Below are 22,219 nucleotides of genomic sequence, written 5' to 3' on the forward strand. Positions count from 1 at the left end.
CAATCAGAGCGGCCGTCTGAAGAAATGCCGCTGTGGGGCGAACATCCCGCCGAGCAGAGGGCGGGACGAACCAAGAGGGAGGGAACGGCCTGCCCGCAAGGGAGGCGGGCGGGGCCGGAGCCTAACAAAGAGGTACGGGAAACCGGAAGTGGCCGCTCAGTCGGGCTCTGACTCCGGATCAGACAGTGGCTGGGACGAGTGGTTCGCAATTGACTTAAACTCAGAGGAGGAGGGAATGAATACGAACAGAGTTAAGAGCCGAAATATTCCCATCCAAATTAAAGAGAAACCGCGAGGGGGCGAAATCCCTCTTACAGACTGGAGGAAAATAAAGATTGCATGCGCCGACTGGGCCCCATCGGCCGCACTAGCGTTCCCGGTCCGGGTGATGGATGGGGGACAGAGGGTCCACTCGCCGATAAACCCTAGGGATATACAAGCAATTGTTAAGGCAATTGCAGATAAAGGGCTTCACTCAGCTATGGTCTCCACCCTTATAGATGGTGTTGTTGGGGGAGACGATATGCTCCCATTTGACAAAAAACAAACCTGTAGACTAATTTTTGACGGAGCCCTGCCGTTAAAATTGTTAAGCCATCGCCATGGTCCACCATAAGACAAAATGAAAGGGAGAGCTTTACACAATTTGTAGATTGCCTCCAGGCAGCAGTCGACTCCTCGACCCTGCCCGCGGAAGCGAAAGGCCCGGTTGCCACCAAGGCAGCCCACAAGAGCGCGCCGCTACCAGAAGTCCACGGAGCTGCTGATCCGCAAGCTTCCCTTCCAGCGCCTGGTGTGCGAGATCACGCAGGACTCCAAGACCGACCTGCGCTTCCAGAGCCCGGCCGTAGGCAAGCGAGGCCTACCTGGTGGGGCTCTTCGAGGACATCCAGCTCACCCAGCGCACCCGTGGGGAGCGCGCCTGAGGCCGCAGCTCATCCCCCTTTTCTTCCTATTAGAAAAGACTAACATCATGTTGGTAGAGCACCAACAACTGTTATACGAATGTTCTTGTTCAGAGCACCTTATGTTTTCTATTCGAGTTTTCTATTGAAGATTGTTTTATTCAAGTTTTCTACTGAAGATTGTTATCTATTGTTATATTTTACCTAATTTAATTGTGCATAGGGAGGGGGGAAATGTAGGTAGTGAGGGTCTGGCGCCCGGAAGATATCGCGTTGTATGGGAAGACAGGGTCCCTCTCCCGATAGCCGATAGCGTTCAGTGCCCAGGTGATATAAGGCCGTTTTTCCTGCCAATAAACGCCATTTGCCGTCCACCACATTGGTGTCAGCGAGCTGATGGACCGAGCGACCTGGGATTGGTCGCCGTGCCGTTCCCGAACCGGGTCGCCACGCCTACGATAGGCAACACCACCTCAGCAGCAAGGAGCCCGTGGCCAAACTCCCGTCCCTGCAGAGGCAGAAGGGCAGAGCTTTGGCCTGTGCCGCACACCGCGGCACTGACCTGCGGGACGTCGCTTCTCCAAGCTGCCAATATCCAGAGGAAGGCTCCAGCTGTGGGGGACATCAGTCGGGACAGGCCGTTAGTTTGCTCAGAGCGCTGTGAGCCCCGCAGCCCCGTTTTCCTCCTCCAGACCCAGCGGGGACACGCCGTGCGGGACAGTCCCGCTCCCCAGCTCTGCTGGGGTGGCTTTGGGTGGGGAACGCTCACCAGAAAGCACTGCTAGAAGCAGGATGGGGCTCCTCCTTCCCCTCTCTTGGGCGACGCCTTGCCTAAGGGAGAGATCAGACAGCGGTTATCACGGCCCAGAGCGGGAGCAGGGCTGTGCCCACGGCAGGGGATTTGGGGCCGCCCGGCTGCAGAAAGCCCGGCAGCACGTGCTGCTCCTGGCTTCCCCTCCCTGCATTCTGGGCCCTGCCGCACCCACCTGCCCAGCTTGTGAAGGGGGAAGTGAGAATAGCCTCTGCTGAGGTCTAGGAAACCCGAAATCCCAGTGTTAGCACTGGAAGCCGCTGGAGAGGAGGAGGTAAAACTGAAATATGATGTTAGTAGTTTATGTAATGATGAGAGTTTGGAAAGCGAAAAGTTTGGGAAGGACACAGGCTGAGGAAGGCAAGGATGAGCAGGGTGTGACAGGGATGTAGAGGTGAGCGATATGGAGGAAAAACAAACAAACAAAAAACTGATTGAGAAACAGAGATGGTAAGGAAGTTGGGGATAACAGCAGCTGTTACTGTCGCAGCACTAGAGTAGGGCGTAGGACCCAGGGATCCACTCAGAGATAGGGGGGTGGGGGGGCTGGAAGAGCCCGGGGAGGGCTCTGCCCCACTGCAATGAAAGTAATGTGTGAATTACTGAGAAAGAGGGAACCGCCTCTGGTTGCAAAAATGAAGGATGGGAATTTGGGAAGTTTACCCTAGCAGATCCACTGGTTAAATTACAGCTAGGGAAGCAGAATAAAGAGGTAAAGAGATTAAATTCAGTAGAGACAATTGAAGCTAAGTGTCAAGCAAGACCAATTGATGGAAAATTTTAAGTCTGGCTTTAACACAAACTGGGAAAAGCAATGTTGTACCCATAGAAGTTAGGTAAATCCTAAATCAGGTATACACAGGATTGTAGGCATCAGGAATGCCTGGCAGAGCCAAAAATGCAGCCCAATAAAAGTTAAGTTAAAGACGGGAGCCAGCCCAACCAGGGTAAAGCAGTGCCCTTTGAGGATACAAGACTGTAGGAGGATAAAAGAAATAATAAATAACTTTATGAATTTTGGATTATTAATTGGATAGAAATCCAAATAGAACACCCCAATCTTGCAAATGAAAAATTGGATGGCAAGAGCTATAGTTTGGTACAAGATTTGAGGGCAATTAATAGAAATGTTGAATATATACAACCAGTGGTGTATATCTTTATTAACCAAGTTAAGGAATAAGTAGGTGGGGTTTACCGTTCTGGATTTGAAGTACACCTTTTTCTGCCTGGTTTTGCCAAAGAAAGTCTAAAATTATTTGCCTTTGAATAGGAAAACTCCAATAAGGGAAGAAGGAAATAATAATAATAATAATAATAATAATAATAATAATAATAATAATAATAATGATAATAATTTAAAAAAATAATAATAAATATATAAGAAAAATTCAGCTAACCTAGACAGTGTTACATAGGGTTGTGAGAACAGCCCAGTGATTTTTGAGAACTGGTCAACTTGTGAGCCTGAGATTTGGGTTCCTCCATCTCACAGTGGAACTTTACTGCAGTACGTGGATGCCACAGTAACCAAGGAGGACTGTGTACAGTGGACTGTGAGTTTGCTGAATTTCTTGATTTAAATGGCTATCAAGTTTCTCAACAGAAAGCACAACTGATCAAAGAGAAGGAAGCAATTTGCTGAACACCCAGAACACCAATGCAGAGCTGCCTCCAAGCCAGCAGTGTGCACTGCATGGAGGCTGTCTGTGCCAGTTGGTCAGACCTACAGGAGGAACCGTTGGACAACGCTGAGGATTCCTGGATTCATCGACAGAAGCAGTTTTGTGAGACAAGGAAACTGTAAGGCAGGACATGCAGCAACTGCTACTGATAAGGTAACTGAAGCAAAACCATCACCTGTGGGGACTTCCGCTCAGAAGGCTGAAATAACTGCCTTGACAAGAACCTTAAACATATGGACAGATGCTAAATATGCTTTTGGGGTGGTACCCACTCATGGTACCATCTGCAAAGAGCGAGGTTTTCTTACACACATGGAAAACAAATTCGGCATGATGTAAATCTACCAAAGAGCAGCATGGCTGTTATACATTGTAAAGGACAGCAGAAGAGTGACACTGTACAGGAAACTGGGAATATGATGGTGGATCAGGGGGCAGAACAGGCAGCTGAAGGAAAAGAAATTGGTGAACTGGCTTTAATTCCAGACAGTAAACTTAAAATATCTGAACCTTAATCAGAACCTATAAGATATTGTAGAGAGGATAGGAATCTAATTAATGATTTAGAAGGGAAGAGAGCAAGCTGACAGGTGGGTGCATACCCAGATGGACACATTGCTGTGCCCTTTATTATTTTATAGAAATCGGTTCTAAGGGAACATAATAAAACATATGGGGGTACAGACATCAGAAAGTAACTGTACAATCCTAGTACCAGGAACAGGGTGCAAGTGGGGCTTGTTGGGAAAGAGAATCTTTTAGGACAACAATTGTAAATTGATTTTTTTCAGAACTGCCAGGAAAAAGGAGGGTTTCGGTATATGCTGGTTCTAAGAAATACCCTTTTCAGGATGGCCAGAAGCATTCCCTTGCAGGACCAATAAAGCCAAAGAAATAACCAAGGTATTGCTGCAGGAGATTATACCAAGGTTTGGATGTCCTGCAACAATACCTTCAACCAGGGAACTCACTTTACTGCAGAGATTGTCCAATAGGTCAGTAAGCATTGGGAATAAACTGGAATTAAATCGCAGGTTGTAAAACTGGGCCAGGAAGCTGGACTACCCTGCCCACAGTTGTTGCCTTTGGCTCTCCTTAGGAAACCTAGAGCCAAAGAGGGGTTAAGTCTTTCAAAATACGGTACAAAAGGCCTTATGTTGTACAAACAGGATCTCTACCCAGGTAGGGAGTGAAATACCGAGCATGTGGTAAGTCTACAAGACTAGCGTCAGGAAATAGAGAAACTGGTTCTAGGAACTAGAGCCCAAGGCCTTGACGGCTTGATCCCTCAAATACAATGGGAACTGAAGTCAGCTGGACCCTTAAAATTGTGAATCCAGAGACAGTAATGTGGGCTCTTATAATTGTTAGAAATGTTAATTTGATTAAGTGCAGCATTTGATGTAAATGCTTATATATCTCTGGTGGAAAACATCATTGCAAAGTGTACTTGTATCAGTAATTGTTTGGTATGTGGGCTCTGTACATAGGTGTATATATGTATATTTTGTCTTACACGTTGCAAGAAGATCCTGCACGAGATCAAACCAGAGAACAAGGCATGGCATGCCTGAGGAAGCGCCTGAAGAAGACGGTCCGACCACAGTGGACTGCGAGGAGAAAGGACCCCTCCGGCTAACAATTAAGAAAAATGGATAAACTGTGCATTGTAATTAACCTCATAAGATTTGCTTTAGCCTGGGAAGGTAGTAGCTACTCGGGCAGTGGCCCAAAATTTTAACCTAACAAATTGTTGGATATGTACGGCCCTCCCCAGAGCAGGGGGGGTGCCAGTCTATGGGGTAGTAGCGCTTAATTGGACAATTCCAAATTGGGTGCAACATGGGGAATGTAAGTATGGAATAGAGGATAGATTACAAAAGGGCCCCAAGTTTGATCTGTTGATTATTAATTCCTCTAAATCTATCTTTGTGGATAGGGAAAATTAGTGTGAAAGTCGGGTGGTGAAATTTAACAGGTATAGGATGTAGCTGGGAGTATGGGAATTCGAGAACAGTATCAGGACTCAACGAAACTACAAGGTGGAAGCAGGGCATAGGGTGCGATCCTAGCACAAGTGAAAATTCATCTTGGCCTACAGATAAGAATGTACTTGGGATTGTGAGAACGGGAACGTCTTTTACCCAACAAGAGGGTACGTCTAATCCATGCAGATTACCTTATGGATACTGGTGGTTATGTGGGGATGGGCAGGCACGAAAAGCACTGCCTCCCAATTGCATTGGAACATGCTCTGCAGGATACTTGGTACCTCAGACCACGGTGCATAAGGAAATACCACGGGGACTCTTGAGAACATCCTGGAGACGGGTGAGAAGAGTACTAAATCCTTTGGTGGAAAAACCCACTGGTTTCCACAGCTTTGTGAGATGGCTCATCCCATCTCTTGGAGTAAGTGAGCTGGAGAAAGCAATTGTTAATATTTCAGCCACTCTAAAGGTAATAGAGAACGCTACTGCTGATGCAGTCAAAGCATTACAAGTTGAGATTTCAATGCTTAGTAAGGTTGTATTACAAAATAGAATGGCATTGGATCTCCTAACAGCCAAAGAGGGAGGGGTTCGTGTGATAATTAATCAGAGTTGTTGTGCTTATGTAGATAAGACTCAAGGGATAGAGACTGATCTACAGGCAATATGGGAGCACACTAAATTACTTCATCAGGTAACGAGGGATGATAGCTCATTAGGATTCACAGAATTGTGGGAAAAGCTTACCAGCTGGTTACCTAACTTTGCGTGGCTAAAGCAACTCTCTGTGGCTTGTATTATTATAATCATCTTGCTCTGTTTATGTGTGTTGCAATGAGATGTGCATTATGGATATGTAAAACTTCTGGGGATAGTTATGAGGAATGGAAAAAGCACAAGCTAAGGCAGAGAGTGGAAAGCGGGAGTTATTTCAAAACTTCCCTTTTCCCGAATGGAGCAATTTAGCAAAAGAATTTGCTAGGTTCAAGAAAAAGGGGGGAATTGAGTAAGGAGAGGACAAGATAAGGATTAACTCTTGTTTAGGAATGTAGCTAAGCAGGATGTGTGGTCAGATAAGAAGAGGACATCTGGAAACTGTTGCAACATTACACAAGGAATGGGTCAGGATCGGATTACTTCTGTCAGAGACAATGGGTCTTCTCACCATCAAAGGAGACCCCCACTGCTCATGGCGATAAGTCAGGAATGTCATGAATATGGATGCGAATTCCACTGATGGTCTATTCCTTCGGCCTGTATCTGTACCAAGCTTCTTCCTTACATTGGGCAAGATAGGTGGAAATATCCCCCTTGCACCCCGTGCCCGCGCAGCACTGATTAAAACGTACCTGCTTCATAATCTCACTTCGGCTTGTGGAGTCTGATTCCGCGAGTCAACCTTGTCAGAGAACGAAATCAGCTTCGCCAGACAGGACCTGCCTTCAGGAACCCGTGCTGACCGGGCCCGACCCTGTGCGAGCACAAGAACGACTGCTCAGAGCAGCAGCTGTGGAGCAACACCAACGGCACGAGAAAGCACCGCTGAGAGCCAAGGACATCTCCAGAAGGAAGAGAAAAGCGAGTCAAGTAAGCCGTGCCACGGCCGCGTGATAATGACCTGCAGGGCCGATTCTGCTCCCCATCCCTACCCAGCAGCACGAGGGGCTGCGTGCCCAGGGACAACCAGCAAAGCCTGCAGGCAAAGAAGGCGCTGAGCACCTCAGCCTGATCCTGATCCTGATCTGCCCGACCCCTCCCCACCTCCCCAGGAGATCCCCGAGGGCTCTCCGTTCCCCCCCTCCCGTCTTCCTCGCCCCCCGCGCCCTGCCTCCGTGCGGCGCGTGCAGCCGTCCCCGCGGCGACGGCGCATGCGTGACGGCGTCTCCATGCCGACGGCGCCTGAGCGCGCCCGCGCCGCTCCGCGGTTGTTGCTGCGGCGCCGCCCCCGGCCCCGGCCCCGGCCCCGGCCCGGCCGAGTGACGTCATCACGCTGCGACCCGAGCAGCCGGCCACGCGGAAGTCGTGCCGGGTCCCGCACCGCTCCGGCGCCGCGGGGCACCTCGGGGCTCCGAGCGCCGGCTCGGCTCCTACAGGTGGGTGATCGGGGGGCAGCGGGCCGGGCTTAAGGTGCTGGGGGGCCGCGTGCTGCTCTGCCTCGGCCCCGCGGCGTCTCTGCGGTGCTCGGGGCTTCCGCTCGGCGGGGGCCGCTGCCCTGTGTCTCCCCGCCTCCCCCAGCCCGTGTATTTCGCTGCCCTCCGCCCCTCCCCCCGCTGCTGATCGCCCACCCCCCCAGTCCCTCTGTGTCACTGCCGGGGTTACACCCTCTCCCCGTTCCCCCCTCCCCTCCAGTTCCCCCATTCTGATCGCTATAGTCCTCTTCCACCCCTCTCTCCGTGCCGTCCCCATTCTGACCCCCAAGGTCCCCTTGACTGTCCCCGACCCCCCCGCTCAATCCCTCGTCCCTCCCCATTCTGATCCCCAGTGTCCCTCCCCCCCCTACTCATTCTGTTCCCTAGATTCCCCCCCCTTTCCCAGTCCCCTCTGTCTGACCCATAGAATCCCCTCTCCTCCCCCCAGGTACCCCCACTCCATTTCCCCCATTCTGATCCCTAGAGTCTCCAACCACGCCCCAGTCCCCTGTATTTGACTGCCAAGGTCCCCTGTCCTCCCTTCTCCCCCCACCTCCTCACCCCTTTTTCTGACCCCTGTACCCCCCCGTGCGCTCTTCCCTGACCCCTGGAGTCCGTTCCCCCATTTTGACTTCTAGTCCCCCCCAGTTGGACACCTTTTGTGTCCCATAGAAGCCCCTCACAACTCCTGGCTCTCCTCTCCCACTACTCCGTCTGCCCTCAGATGTCCTTTCTGCCTCGTAGAGACTCTGTTCACCTCTTTCCCCCACACAAGCCACTCAGTTCCCCCCAGACTCTCTTTCAACACCACTGAGACCTCATTCCCCTCTTTCCCCCTGCCCAGTGTCCCCCTAAGGTCTGTCCCCAGACTCCCTTTACACAGCATGGAAGCCTCAGTAACCCCTGTTTTCCTCCCACAGCCTCTCCTATCCACTCCTGGAGTCGTGCAGAAGAATCTGGAGATGTCCTAGAAGGGTCTGGGGGTGCGCAGGGGGTCCCCCGGTGGGTGCTGGGGGTCTTTGGATTCATACAGAAGGGTCTGGAGATGTCTTGGAGGGGTCTTGGAGTTGTCCAGGGGGTCCCCAGGATGGTCCTGGAGGTCCATTGAAGGATCAGGAAGCTCCCAGGATGTGTCCAGGAGCTCTGAGGAGCCACTGGGATGTCCCAGTAGAGTCTGGTAGGGTCCAGGGAGTTCTCATGTGGGTCTGAGTGGTCCTGGAGTCATCCAGAAGGGTCTGGGGATGTTCCAGAATGGTCCTGTAGGGTCTAGGGAGTTCTCAGGTGGGTTCAAAGGGTCCTGTTGTCTTCTGGAAGGGTCTGGAGATGTTTCAGAGTTGTCTTGTGGTGTCCAGGAAGGTCCTGGAGTCATCCAGAAGGGTTGGAGATGTCCCAGAGGGGTCTCTGGGAGACCAGTGTGTCCCCAGGGGTTCCCGGAGTCCGGCAGAGGTCTCCAATGGGGATTTTGAGGACAACCTCACATAGCGACACGTTCTCGCTCTGCTTTGTCTCCGTGGGATCGCCCCCAAAAATGTCTGCTTCCCTTAAAATCAGTACTGTGTCAATTTAGTTGTATTTTTTTCCGCACTTCCTTTCAGAAATGGATGGTTCTCACCAAATCCCCGTGCAAAGCCCCACGGAAACATCTCCCCCCAGGGCCTCAGGGTGACACCGGGACAACCGCCCGTCCCCGAAGTTCTCACTGTCACTGTAACCATGGAACCTGGGGCCGTACCAACCCGTCTACCTCGAGAGCCCCATCAGCGCTCTGCAGCTCCTGGAGCCGGGTGATGCTGTCACCCTGGCTGTCCATGACCGTCCCACGCTGTCCCCCCTGCCATGGTGGCACAACTGCAGTGCGGTGCCATCCTCATTGAAGAGGTGACGAGGAGAGGTACAGGGAGGGGGTCTGGGGACAGTCGGGGACACGTGGGGTCTGGTGTGGGTGTGACATGGGGTCGCTGGTGTCACTGTGGTTGGGTGTCACCTTCACTGGACGATATTGGGTGTCTCTGAGTGTCACTGCCTTCAGGTGGGCCGGGCTTAAGGTGCTGGGGGGCCGCGTGCTGCTCTGCCTCGGCCCCGCGGCATCTCTGCGATGCTCGGGGCTTCCGCTCGGCGGGGGCCGCTGTATTTGACAGCCAAGGTCCCCTGTCCTCCCTTCTCCCCCTTTTTCTGACCCCTGTATCCCCTGTGTGCTCCTTCCTTACCCCTGGAGTCCTTTCCCCCATTTTGACTTCTAGTCCCCCCCCAGTCGGACACCTTTTGTGTCCCATAGAAACCCCTCACAACTCCTGGCTCTCCTGTCCCACTCCTCCCTTTGCCCCCAGATGTCCTTCCTGCCTCGTAGAGAGTCTGTTCACCTCTTTTCCCCACACAACCACAGGGCCAAAGGGTGTGCCCTATTGCTATAGGGGGTGGGATATGGGATTGGGATTGACAGGTGGGAGATGGGGTTGGGATGTGGGATTGGGAATGAGGTTTGGAATTGGAATTGGCATGTTGGATGTGGGATTGGGATGTGAAATTTAGGATTGGGGTGTGAGGATGTGGATATGGGATGGATACGGGATGAGTTTAGGATGGAGATGGGATCAATATGGGAAGAACATGGGATGGATTGGGGATGGGATATAGATATGGGATGGGACTGGGATGAGAATGCATTGGGGTAAGTATATGGAATGGACATGGGATGGATGTGCGGATACGGATTTGGGATAGATATGGATATGGGGTACGGGATGGGGATAGGATGTTGGGGTCAGGAAATGACATGACAACAGTACAGCGCGGACAATTGTGGGGGTACTTTCTATTTATTGGCACAGCACAGCCTGGAAAGCCCCGGTTGATGTCAGCCATAGTTCTCTGGCTGGCAGATGATGCCCCCAAACCCACACACCGGGGGTGCTCCCACCTCCTGACTGATGGTGGAGAGAAGTGGGAGGGCAGAGGTGATGCTGGGGGGGGCAGGGGGAAGAGGGGAGCTCAGGGGCCTGCTGTGCCTGTCCTACTTCCCCCAGGCAGTGGTTTTACAGGTGTTGCATGGTGCCCCCCCCATGGGTGCCGCTCCCACCTCTTGATGGATGACAGAGAGGAGTGGGAGGGCAGAGGTGGTGCTTTGCTGGGGGCTGCAGGGCCTGGTATCCTTCTCCCTGGCATTCTGGGTGGTTTTCTGGGTGTTGGATAATGCCCCCAAACTGGGTGTTGGATAATGCCCCCAAACTGACAACCTGGAGGGACCGCTCCCGACCCCTGAAGGATGGATGGTGCTGGGGGACGGGGGTTGGTGTTGATGCCCCCGCTCTGCAGAGCCTGGGCTGGTGGGCTGTGGGGGCCGTGGCGGGGGCAGCAGAGCCCGGCTGCTGTCAGGCCTGGCAGGGGCCGCCCTGGTGGTGCCATGCGGCCGCTGGGCAGTGGTCGTGATTATTGCCTTTTAAGAAATCTCTGCTGTCTTTTACAAATTTCCATGAATTTCCACTTGGTACACACAGGTGTGTTCTGCGTTTCCCCAGTTGCTCCGCACCTCCAATTTGACACGGCCGAAGGCTTTGCGGGGCTCCTCCTGCCAACACAAAGAGGAGAGGCTTCGTGACGCACATGGGAAGAGCCACCGCGCATCCGCACAGCTCCCTTTGCCAGCTGCCCAACTCTGGCTTGCTCTGCTCCGCTCCCTGGGCTGCCGGCGGATGCCAGAATGGCACTGCTGATGGAGGAAGGCAGCTGCACTGCTCCCTCCCACCAGCAATCGCTGCTCCACACCCACAGGGAGACAGTTTCCCTCCCACAGCGCCTTCCCGTGCTGCTCTCTCTGCCCTAGCAGAAAGAATAATTGCTTCCAAATTGCTGGGCCGCCTCGTCTGTCTTCCCTGCAGAAGATGTGTAACCACCCTGAGGGTCTCCGTCCCTTGGGCAGGATGCCGCGCTCTGCAGCAGCCCACCACAGCTCTCTGGGAGCTGCCACCACTATGGGGTCTTCTGGGGCTCTATGCCAATGCTTTTCCCCGGGGCCCTCCAGAAGAAGCAGCAGGCAGAGACTTACCAAGACAGCAAACTCTCTGGGGGCACTGCTGACTTCCCCGGAGGGAGAGACCGCCTTGGAGATGTGCCAGATGGTGAAGGCTGTGGGCCAGATTTTCTCTGGCAGCCGGATGACCACGTGGCCCCGAGATCCTTGGAAAGCCCAGCAGTTGCCAGGAGAAATATCGGGCTGAAATGAGAAAGACGCGTCTCTCAGCGCTGAGGCAAAGAGCCGCCAGAGCTGGCTGTTGGGCAAGGAGCACAGAGCTTGCCTTCTCTGTGGGCTGCTGTTCTCCTCGTAATGCAATGCTAGTCAAGGGACGGTAGGGGAATGTGCAAAGGTTTGGACAACAGCTCTGGAGTCAACCGCCTTTCCCTGCTCGCCCAGAGCCACAGGGCAGCCCTCCCAGCATCTGTCGGCCCATCACCTATCTATAACCCATCCATCACCCATCGGCCGTAGCGCTGGTGCCAGTAATGTGGGGAAGAGTGTGGGCTGAGCAGTGCAGCTGGGCCAAGGAAATTGCTGCGCGCTTGCTCCTGCAGCCAGAAGGCAAGGCAGTGAACACACAGCCACCATTTCTCCTGCCATACCTTCAAGAGCGTCTCGGGAGGCTTGGCGGCGGAAAAGAGTGGAGAAAGCCAGCGGTTCTTCCAGCCTTTCCCACCAAAGCTCTTGGATGTCCTCTCTGCATCAACAGTGGCACCTGAAATAAGGATGGGAAGACGTGCACTGGGGCAGCCCAGAGATGAGCTGAAGGAGTGAATGCTCATTCCCCGAAGCTCTGGGTGGGGCTCTGCGGTGCAAAATCCCTCCCGCTGTGTCTGGGAACTGTTGAGTCCCAGCCTGAGCCACTGATTGTGCACCTGGGGAAAGGAGCCGCTCAGCCCTAGGAGCACAGGTGAAGGCTTTTTAAATTCTCAGAGAGGGGAGATTCAGATGGGATGTCAGGAGGAAATTCTTGACCGGCAGTGGGCGGAGAGGCCCTGCAATGTGCTACCCACAGAAGCCATGGATGGAAGCCCCATTCCTGGAGGCGATGGAGACCAGGTGGGATGGGGCCCTGAGCACCTGATGGAAAGGGTGGCAGCCCTGTCAACGGCAGGCAGTTGGACTGGGATGCTCTGTAAGGTCCCCTCAGACCTCAGCCACTCTGAAACTCTATGAGATAACTCTGACAGAAAGCAGAGCTTGGCAGGTGTTGGGGAGTGCCAGACGCAAAGCTGAGGGCAGTGAAGCTGTCCGTCTGTCTACATACCCATGGTTTCCAGAGCCCAGTTGGGCATCCAGACGCCGTTTTCCATGACTTTCTCAATGGCGTGCTGTGTCAGCTGCAGAATTTCCTGGCAACAAATAGGGAATGGAGAGACAGCAGTGAGCACAGATGCAGAGGAGATCGGTGTGAGCAGGGAGTCCTATCCAAAAGCTAGGGGAGGGCTCCATGTCTTTCCAGAAATCCGGCAAGACCTTCCACAAAGCGTGCCTTGATGAGCCGCGGGACTCCAGAGCCACAACAAAGATGGACCTTGGGCTCTGCCTGACCCCCCTGCTGCCAGCCTCGTGCCATCTCCAGAACAGCCTGGGCAGCCAGAGCACAGAGCTGTCTCTGGCAAGGGCTGAGAGCAAACAGGAGGGAGCAGCACCATTACCTCTCTTCAATCCATTGATCCCGTTCTCTTGGAGGACATCAAGCACTGACTGGAGAATCAGGTCCTTCCCGGACGATAGCTGAGTTTTTCACGTTCAGCTCCCGCCTCTTCCCCGCCAGCCAAACCGGTGAGCTCCTGAAGGCAAAGGCAAAGAGTCTTGTTCGGCACTGCTCAGCCCGCAGCTCAAAGCTCCATTGCCATGAGGTGAAGGGTCCTGGGGCTTTGTGCCCTTCCTTATCCCCCAGCCCCTTTCATTCCTTCGCTTTGCCCAGGGCTGCCTTCCCCCGTACGGATGGCAAAGGCTGGAGCCCTGGACACGAGGCGAAGGCGTGCCAAGAGTGCGCAGCCAGCTGAGGCCACGGTACAGACAAGGTGCGGGGCAAGGAAGCGTTCTTACCCCAGAGACGGGAGCTCACGCACAGGCTCTGCTGACGCCACCGGGAAGAGAAAGGCATTCCATGGCAGGAAGTGCACGGAGCACGGCCAGGGCTTCCAAAGGAGCTTCCCAGGGAACCGCTGGCAGAATTTCCTGCTGCTTCCCAGCGGTTTGCAGAGCAGCGCTGCCCAAAGTCGGGCTCTTAAGCCCTCCCCGTGCTGCAGAGCATCTGCTGCTTCTCTGTTTGCTTTCCCAGCCCCTCCAGACTCCCCAGTGCCAGGGATGGGCCAAAGGCCCATTCTTCTCACGCGCTGCCGCCTTCAGCCCGAGCTCCGAGCTGGGCACTGGGAAGGTGCTTCCACACCCGAAGCGCACCCTGCTGCCAAGGCGACCCCAGCCCGGCTCAAGGTCCGCCCTCCACCTGTAGGTAGTGAGGGTCTGGCGCCCGGAAGATATCGCGTTGTACAGGAAGACAGGGTCCCTCTCCCGATAGCCGATAGCGTTCAGTGCCCAGGTGATATAAGGCCGTTTTTCCCGCCAATAAACGCCATTTGCCGTCTACCACATTGGTGTCAGCGAGCTGATGGACCGAGCGACCTGGGATTGGTCGCCGTGCCGTTCCCGAACCAGGCCGCCACGCCTACGATAGGCAATAAGTGGTGCCGAAACCCGGGATTGTCACCTGGATGGGTGAACGGCGGCCGGAGCGGCCGGACCAGCCTGGCGGGGAGGACGCTCCCGGACCAACAAGGAGGATGGAAGTCCTTGTGAAGGTCGTATCACAGTTAGATAAGCGGTGGGGTATCGATCGTAAGCCCAAAGATTTTACTCTCACTATTGCGAGGCTTTTGCAAATGAGGGTCATTGACCAGCCGGTGGATATTCTCCACCCCGAAGTGTGGGGTAAGCGCACTAAAGCGTTAACTGAGGAGACGATGTCCTCGGGCTGTGAGAGAAGCCTAGAGTCGTGGGGGAGAGTCGTGCGGGCCCTGCGCAGGGCCATGCAGGAGCGGGAGACCTGGAGGGCGGTGGAGAGCCGTTTGTTGGCCACCCCGGGACTGGGAGTCGGGGCGGCCACGCGGACTTTGCACCCCTCTGACGGTGATGATGACATGTCCTCTCAGTCGAACCCCGACCCGCCCACGGAGGGACAGAAACGAGTGAAGTCCTTCTGGGGTGGGTTAATCGAGGAGGCCAGGGCTGCCGCGGGGAAATCAGAGCCCGAGGAAGTGTGGGCTCGACCGCCCCCCTATGCGCCCCAAGATGGCGCCGAGCCAGAAGAGGGAGGGCGGGGGGAGGACGCCCTTGGCGGGAACATGGAGGACGTGTTAGATAAAGGCGGTGGGAGCGACCGGGAAGGTGAGGGCAGCGTGAGTGAAGGGTGGAAAGCCAATCAGAGCGGCCGTCTGAAGAAATGCCGCTGTGGGGCGAACATCCCGCCGAGCAGAGGGCGGGACGAACCAAGAGGGAGGGAACGGCCTGCCCGCAAGGGAGGCGGGCGGGGCCGGAGCCTAACAAAGAGGTACGGGAAACCGGAAGTGGCCGCTCAGTCGGGCTCTGACTCCGGATCAGACAGTGGCTGGGACGAGTGGTTCGCAATTGACTTAAACTCAGAGGAGGAGGGAATGAATACGAACAGAGTTAAGAGCCGAAATATTCCCATCCAAATTAAAGAGAAACCGCGAGGGGGCGAAATCCCTCTTACAGACTGGAGGAAAATAAAGATTGCATGCGCCGACTGGGCCCCATCGGCCGCACTAGCGTTCCCGGTCCGGGTGATGGATGGGGGACAGAGGGTCCACTCGCCGATAAACCCTAGGGATATACAAGCAATTGTTAAGGCAATTGCAGATAAAGGGCTTCACTCAGCTATGGTCTCCACCCTTATAGATGGTGTTGTTGGGGGAGACGATATGCTCCCATTTGACAAAAAACAAACCTGTAGACTAATTTTTGACGGAGCCCTGCCGTTAAAATTGTTAAGCCATCGCCATGGTCCACCATAAGACAAAATGAAAGGGAGAGCTTTACACAATTTGTAGATTGCCTCCAGGCAGCAGTCGACTCCTCGACCCTGCCCGCGGAAGCGAAAGGCCCGGTTGCCACCAAGGCAGCCCACAAGAGCGCGCCGCTACCAGAAGTCCACGGAGCTGCTGATCCGCAAGCTTCCCTTCCAGCGCCTGGTGTGCGAGATCACGCAGGACTCCAAGACCGACCTGCGCTTCCAGAGCCCGGCCGTAGGCAAGCGAGGCCTACCTGGTGGGGCTCTTCGAGGACATCCAGCTCACCCAGCGCACCCGTGGGGAGCGCGCCTGAGGCCGCAGCTCATCCCCCTTTTCTTCCTATTAGAAAAGACTAACATCATGTTGGTAGAGCACCAACAACTGTTATACGAATGTTCTTGTTCAGAGCACCTTATGTTTTCTATTCGAGTTTTCTATTGAAGATTGTTTTATTCAAGTTTTCTACTGAAGATTGTTATCTATTGTTATATTTTACCTAATTTAATTGTGCATAGGGAGGGGGGAAATGTAGGTAGTGAGGGTCTGGCGCCCGGAAGATATCGCGTTGTATGGGAAGACAGGGTCCCTCTCCCGATAGCCGATAGCGTTCAGTGCCCAGGTGATATAAGGCCGTTTTTCCTGCCAATAAACGCCATTTGCCGTCCACCACATTGGTGTCAGCGAGCTGATGGACCGAGCGACCTGGGATTGGTCGCCGTGCCGTTCCCGAACCGGGTCGCCACGCCTACGATAGGCAACACCACCTCAGCAGCAAGGAGCCCGTGGCCAAACTCCCGTCCCTGCAGAGGCAGAAGGGCAGAGCTTTGGCCTCTGCCGCACACCGCGGCACTGACCTGCGGGACGTCGCTTCTCCAAGCTGCCAATATCCAGAGGAAGGCTCCAGCTGTGGGGGACATCAGTCGGGACAGGCCGTTAGTTTGCTCAGAGCGCTGTGAGCCCCGCAGCCCCGTTTTCCTCCTCCAGACCCAGCGGGGACACGCCGTGCGGGACAGTCCCGCTCCCCAGCTCTGCTGGGGTGGCTTTGGGTGGGGAACGCTCACCAGAAAGCACTCCTAGAAGCAGGACGGGGCTCCTCCTTCCCCTCTCTTGGGCAACGCCTTGCCTAAGGGAGAGATCAGACAGCGGTTATCACGGCCCAGAGCGGGAGCAGGGCTGTGCCCACGGCAGGGGATTTGGGGCCGCCCGGCTGCAGAAAGCCCGGCAGCACGCGCTGCTCCTGGCTTCCCCTCCCTGCATTCTGGGCCCTGCCGCACCCACCTGCCCAGCTTGTGAAGGGGGAAGTGAGAATAGCCTCTGCTGAGGTCTAGGAAACCCGAAATCCCAGTGTTAGCACTGGAAGCCGCTGGAGAGGAGGAGGTAAAACTGAAATATGATGTTAGTAGTTTATGTAACGATGAGAGTTTGGAAAGCGAAAAGTTTGGGAAGGACACAGGCTGAGGAAGGCAAGGATGAGCAGGGTGTGACAGGGATGTAGAGGTGAGCGATATGGAGGAAAAACAAACAAACAAAAAACTGATTGAGAAACAGAGATGGTAAGGAAGTTGGGGATAACAGCAGCTGTTACTGTCGCAGCACTATAGTAGGGCGTAGGACCCAGGGATCCACTCAGAGATAGGGGGGTGGGGGGGCTGGAAGAGCCCGGGGAGGGCTCTGCCCCACTGCAATGAAAGTAATGTGTGAATTACTGAGAAAGAGGGAACCGCCTCTGGTTGCAAAAATGAAGGATGGGAATTTGGGAAGTTTACCCTAGCAGATCCACTGGTTAAATTACAGCTAGGGAAGCAGAATAAAGAGGTAAAGAGATTAAATTCAGTAGAGACAATTGAAGCTAAGTGTCAAGCAAGACCAATTGATGGAAAATTTTAAGTCTGGCTTTAACACAAACTGGGAAAAGCAATGTTGTACCCATAGAAGTTAGGTAAATCCTAAATCAGGTATACACAGGATTGTAGGCATCAGGAATGCCTGGCAGAGCCAAAAATGCAGCCCAATAAAAGTTAAGTTAAAGACGGGAGCCAGCCCAACCAGGGTAAAGCAGTGCCCTTTGAGGATACAAGACTGTAGGAGGATAAAAGAAATAATAAATAACTTTATGAATTTTGGATTATTAATTGGATAGAAATCCAAATAGAACACCCCAATCTTGCAAATGAAAAATTGGATGGCAAGAGCTATAGTTTGGTACAAGATTTGAGGGCAATTAATAGAAATGTTGAATATATACAACCAGTGGTGTATATCTTTATTAACCAAGTTAAGGAATAAGTAGGTGGGGTTTACCGTTCTGGATTTGAAGTACACCTTTTTCTGCCTGGTTTTGCCAAAGAAAGTCTAAAATTATTTGCCTTTGAATAGGAAAACTCCAATAAGGGAAGAAGAAAATAATAATAATAATAATAATAATAATAATAATAATAATAATAATAATAATAATAATAATAATAATAATGATAATAATTTAAAAAAATAATAATAAATATATAAGAAAAATTCAGCTAACCTAGACAGTGTTACATAGGGTTGTGAGAACAGCCCAGTGATTTTTGAGAACTGGTCAACTTGTGAGCCTGAGATTTGGGTTCCTCCATCTCACAGTGGAACTTTACTGCAGTACGTGGATGCCACAGTAACCAAGGAGGACTGTGTACAGTGGACTGTGAGTTTGCTGAATTTCTTGATTTAAATGGCTATCAAGTTTCTCAACAGAAAGCACAACTGATCAAAGAGAAGGAAGCAATTTGCTGAACACCCAGAACACCAATGCAGAGCTGCCTCCAAGCCAGCAGTGTGCACTGCATGGAGGCTGTCTGTGCCAGTTGGTCAGACCTACAGGAGGAACCGTTGGACAACGCTGAGGATTCCTGGATTCATCGACAGAAGCAGTTTTGTGAGACAAGGAAACTGTAAGGCAGGACATGCAGCAACTGCTACTGATAAGGTAACTGAAGCAAAACCATCACCTGTGGGGACTTCCGCTCAGAAGGCTGAAATAACTGCCTTGACAAGAACCTTAAACATATGGACAGATGCTAAATATGCTTTTGGGGTGGTACCCACTCATGGTACCATCTGCAAAGAGCGAGGTTTTCTTACACACATGGAAAACAAATTCGGCATGATGTAAATCTACCAAAGAGCAGCATGGCTGTTATACATTGTAAAGGACAGCAGAAGAGTGACACTGTACAGGAAACTGGGAATATGATGGTGGATCAGGGGGCAGAACAGGCAGCTGAAGGAAAAGAAATTGGTGAACTGGCTTTAATTCCAGACAGTAAACTTAAAATATCTGAACCTTAATCAGAACCTATAAGATATTGTAGAGAGGATAGGAATCTAATTAATGATTTAGAAGGGAAGAGAGCAAGCTGACAGGTGGGTGCATACCCAGATGGACACATTGCTGTGCCCTTTATTATTTTATAGAAATCGGTTCTAAGGGAACATAATAAAACATATGGGGGTACAGACATCAGAAAGTAACTGTACAATCCTAGTACCAGGAACAGGGTGCAAGTGGGGCTTGTTGGGAAAGAGAATCTTTTAGGACAACAATTGAAAATTGATTTTTTTCAGAACTGCCAGGAAAAAGGAGGGTTTCGGTATATGCTGGTTCTAAGAAATACCCTTTTCAGGATGGCCAGAAGCATTCCCTTGCAGGACCAATAAAGCCAAAGAAATAACCAAGGTATTGCTGCAGGAGATTATACCAAGGTTTGGATGTCCTGCAACAATACCTTCAACCAGGGAACTCACTTTACTGCAGAGATTGTCCAATAGGTCAGTAAGCATTGGGAATAAACTGGAATTAAATCGCAGGTTGTAAAACTGGGCCAGGAAGCTGGACTACCCTGCCCACAGTTGTTGCCTTTGGCTCTCCTTAGGAAACCTAGAGCCAAAGAGGGGTTAAGTCTTTCAAAATACGGTACAAAAGGCCTTATGTTGTACAAACAGGATCTCTACCCAGGTAGGGAGTGAAATACCGAGCATGTGGTAAGTCTACAAGACTAGCGTCAGGAAATAGAGAAACTGGTTCTAGGAACTAGAGCCCAAGGCCTTGACGGCTTGATCCCTCAAATACAATGGGAACTGAAGTCAGCTGGACCCTTAAAATTGTGAATCCAGAGACAGTAATGTGGGCTCTTATAATTGTTAGAAATGTTAATTTGATTAAGTGCAGCATTTGATGTAAATGCTTATATATCTCTGGTGGAAAACATCATTGCAAAGTGTACTTGTATCAGTAATTGTTTGGTATGTGGGCTCTGTACATAGGTGTATATATGTATATTTTGTCTTACACGTTGCAAGAAGATCCTGCACGAGATCAAACCAGAGAACAAGGCATGGCATGCCTGAGGAAGCGCCTGAAGAAGACGGTCCGACCACAGTGGACTGCGAGGAGAAAGGACCCCTCCGGCTAACAATTAAGAAAAATGGATAAACTGTGCATTGTAATTAACCTCATAAGATTTGCTTTAGCCTGGGAAGGTAGTAGCTACTCGGGCAGTGGCCCAAAATTTTAACCTAACAAATTGTTGGATATGTACGGCCCTCCCCAGAGCAGGGGGGGTGCCAGTCTATGGGGTAGTAGCGCTTAATTGGACAATTCCAAATTGGGTGCAACATGGGGAATGTAAGTATGGAATAGAGGATAGATTACAAAAGGGCCCCAAGTTTGATCTGTTGATTATTAATTCCTCTAAATCTATCTTTGTGGATAGGGAAAATTAGTGTGAAAGTCGGGTGGTGAAATTTAACAGGTATAGGATGTAGCTGTATGGGAATTCGAGAACAGTATCAGGACTCAACGAAACTACAAGGTGGAAGCAGGGCATAGGGTGCGATCCTAGCACAAGTGAAAATTCATCTTGGCCTACAGATAAGAATGTACTTGGGATTGTGAGAACGGGAACGTCTTTTACCCAACAAGAGGGTACGTCTAATCCATGCAGATTACCTTATGGATACTGGTGGTTATGTGGGGATGGGCAGGCACGAAAAGCACTGCCTCCCAATTGCATTGGAACATGCTCTGCAGGATACTTGGTACCTCAGACCACGGTGCATAAGGAAATACCACGGGGACTCTTGAGAACATCCTGGAGACGGGTGAGAAGAGTACTAAATCCTTTGGTGGAAAAACCCACTGGTTTCCACAGCTTTGTGAGATGGCTCATCCCATCTCTTGGAGTAAGTGAGCTGGAGAAAGCAATTGTTAATATTTCAGCCACTCTAAAGGTAATAGAGAACGCTACTGCTGATGCAGTCAAAGCATTACAAGTTGAGATTTCAATGCTTAGTAAGGTTGTATTACAAAATAGAATGGCATTGGATCTCCTAACAGCCAAAGAGGGAGGGGTTCGTGTGATAATTAATCAGAGTTGTTGTGCTTATGTAGATAAGACTCAAGGGATAGAGACTGATCTACAGGCAATATGGGAGCACACTAAATTACTTCATCAGGTAACGAGGGATGATAGCTCATTAGGATTCACAGAATTGTGGGAAAAGCTTACCAGCTGGTTACCTAACTTTGCGTGGCTAAAGCAACTCTCTGTGGCTTGTATTATTATAATCATCTTGCTCTGTTTATGTGTGTTGCAATGAGATGTGCATTATGGATATGTAAAACTTCTGGGGATAGTTATGAGGAATGGAAAAAGCACAAGCTAAGGCAGAGAGTGGAAAGCGGGAGTTATTTCAAAACTTCCCTTTTCCCGAATGGAGCAATTTAGCAAAAGAATTTGCTAGGTTCAAGAAAAAGGGGGGAATTGAGTAAGGAGAGGACAAGATAAGGATTAACTCTTGTTTAGGAATGTAGCTAAGCAGGATGTGTGGTCAGATAAGAAGAGGACATCTGGAAACTGTTGCAACATTACACAAGGAATGGGTCAGGATTGGATTACTTCTGTCAGAGACAATGGGTCTTCTCACCATCAAAGGAGACCCCCACTGCTCATGGCGATAAGTCAGGAATGTCATGAATATGGATGCGAATTCCACTGATGGTCTATTCCTTCGGCCTGTATCTGTACCAAGCTTCTTCCTTACATTGGGCAAGATAGGTGGAAATATCCCCCTTGCACCCCGTGCCCGCGCAGCACTGATTAAAACGTACCTGCTTCATAATCTCACTTCGGCTTGTGGAGTCTGATTCCGCGAGTCAACCTTGTCAGAGAACGAAATCAGCTTCGCCAGACAGGACCTGCCTTCAGGAACCCGTGCTGACCGGGCCCGACCCTGTGCGAGCACAAGAACGACTGCTCAGAGCAGCAGCTGTGGAGCAACACCAACGGCACGAGAAAGCACCGCTGAGAGCCAAGGACATCTCCAGAAGGAAGAGAAAAGCGAGTCAAGTAAGCCGTGCCACGGCCGCGTGATAATGACCTGCAGGGCCGATTCTGCTCCCCATCCCTACCCAGCAGCACGAGGGGCTGCGTGCCCAGGGAACAACCAGCAAAGCCTGCAGGCAAAGAAGGCGCTGAGCACCTCAGCCTGATCCTGATCCTGATCTGCCCGACCCCTCCCCACCTCCCCAGGAGATCCCCGAGGGCTCTCCGTTCCCCCCCTCCCGTCTTCCTCGCCCCCCGCTGCCCCTCGAGCCCCACTCGGGCTTCAGGCCGCG

The 22,219-nt window shown here is 52.0% G+C and overlaps 2 protein-coding genes and 1 pseudogene across 2 annotated transcripts; 2 read left to right on the forward strand and 1 right to left on the reverse strand.

The window, feature by feature from the left end:
* The first annotated feature begins 5,369 nt into the window (after positions 1 to 5,369).
* Positions 5,370 to 6,778, forward strand: LOC149913563 (endogenous retrovirus group V member 2 Env polyprotein-like; annotated as a pseudogene).
* A 4,200-nt stretch (positions 6,779 to 10,978) lies between these two features.
* LOC149913564 (SUN domain-containing protein 3-like) lies at positions 10,979 to 14,118 on the reverse strand. The gene is made up of 6 exons (XM_090129337.1): positions 14,114 to 14,118; positions 13,242 to 13,326; positions 12,801 to 12,885; positions 12,136 to 12,248; positions 11,564 to 11,731; positions 10,979 to 11,086 (listed from the first exon to the last, which is right to left on the reverse strand). The coding sequence occupies exons 1-6, from the start codon at positions 14,116 to 14,118 to the stop codon at positions 10,979 to 10,981; spliced, it is 564 nt and encodes a 187-aa protein (XP_089985463.1).
* Positions 14,119 to 14,322: 204 nt separating this feature from the next.
* On the forward strand, positions 14,323 to 21,485 carry LOC149913565 (uncharacterized). Its single transcript, XM_090129338.1, is given in 4 exon segments — positions 14,323 to 14,937; positions 15,610 to 15,804; positions 20,368 to 21,175; positions 21,178 to 21,485. Coding segments are annotated over 4 exon segments (1,770 nt in total). The 3' UTR covers positions 21,330 to 21,485.
* Positions 21,486 to 22,219: the final 734 nt, after the last annotated feature.

Source organism: Phasianus colchicus, chromosome 36 (genome assembly GCF_987193195.1).
Source record: "Phasianus colchicus chromosome 36, bPhaCol1.hap1.1, whole genome shotgun sequence".
In the NCBI taxonomy this organism is placed as follows: domain Eukaryota; kingdom Metazoa; phylum Chordata; class Aves; order Galliformes; family Phasianidae; genus Phasianus; species Phasianus colchicus.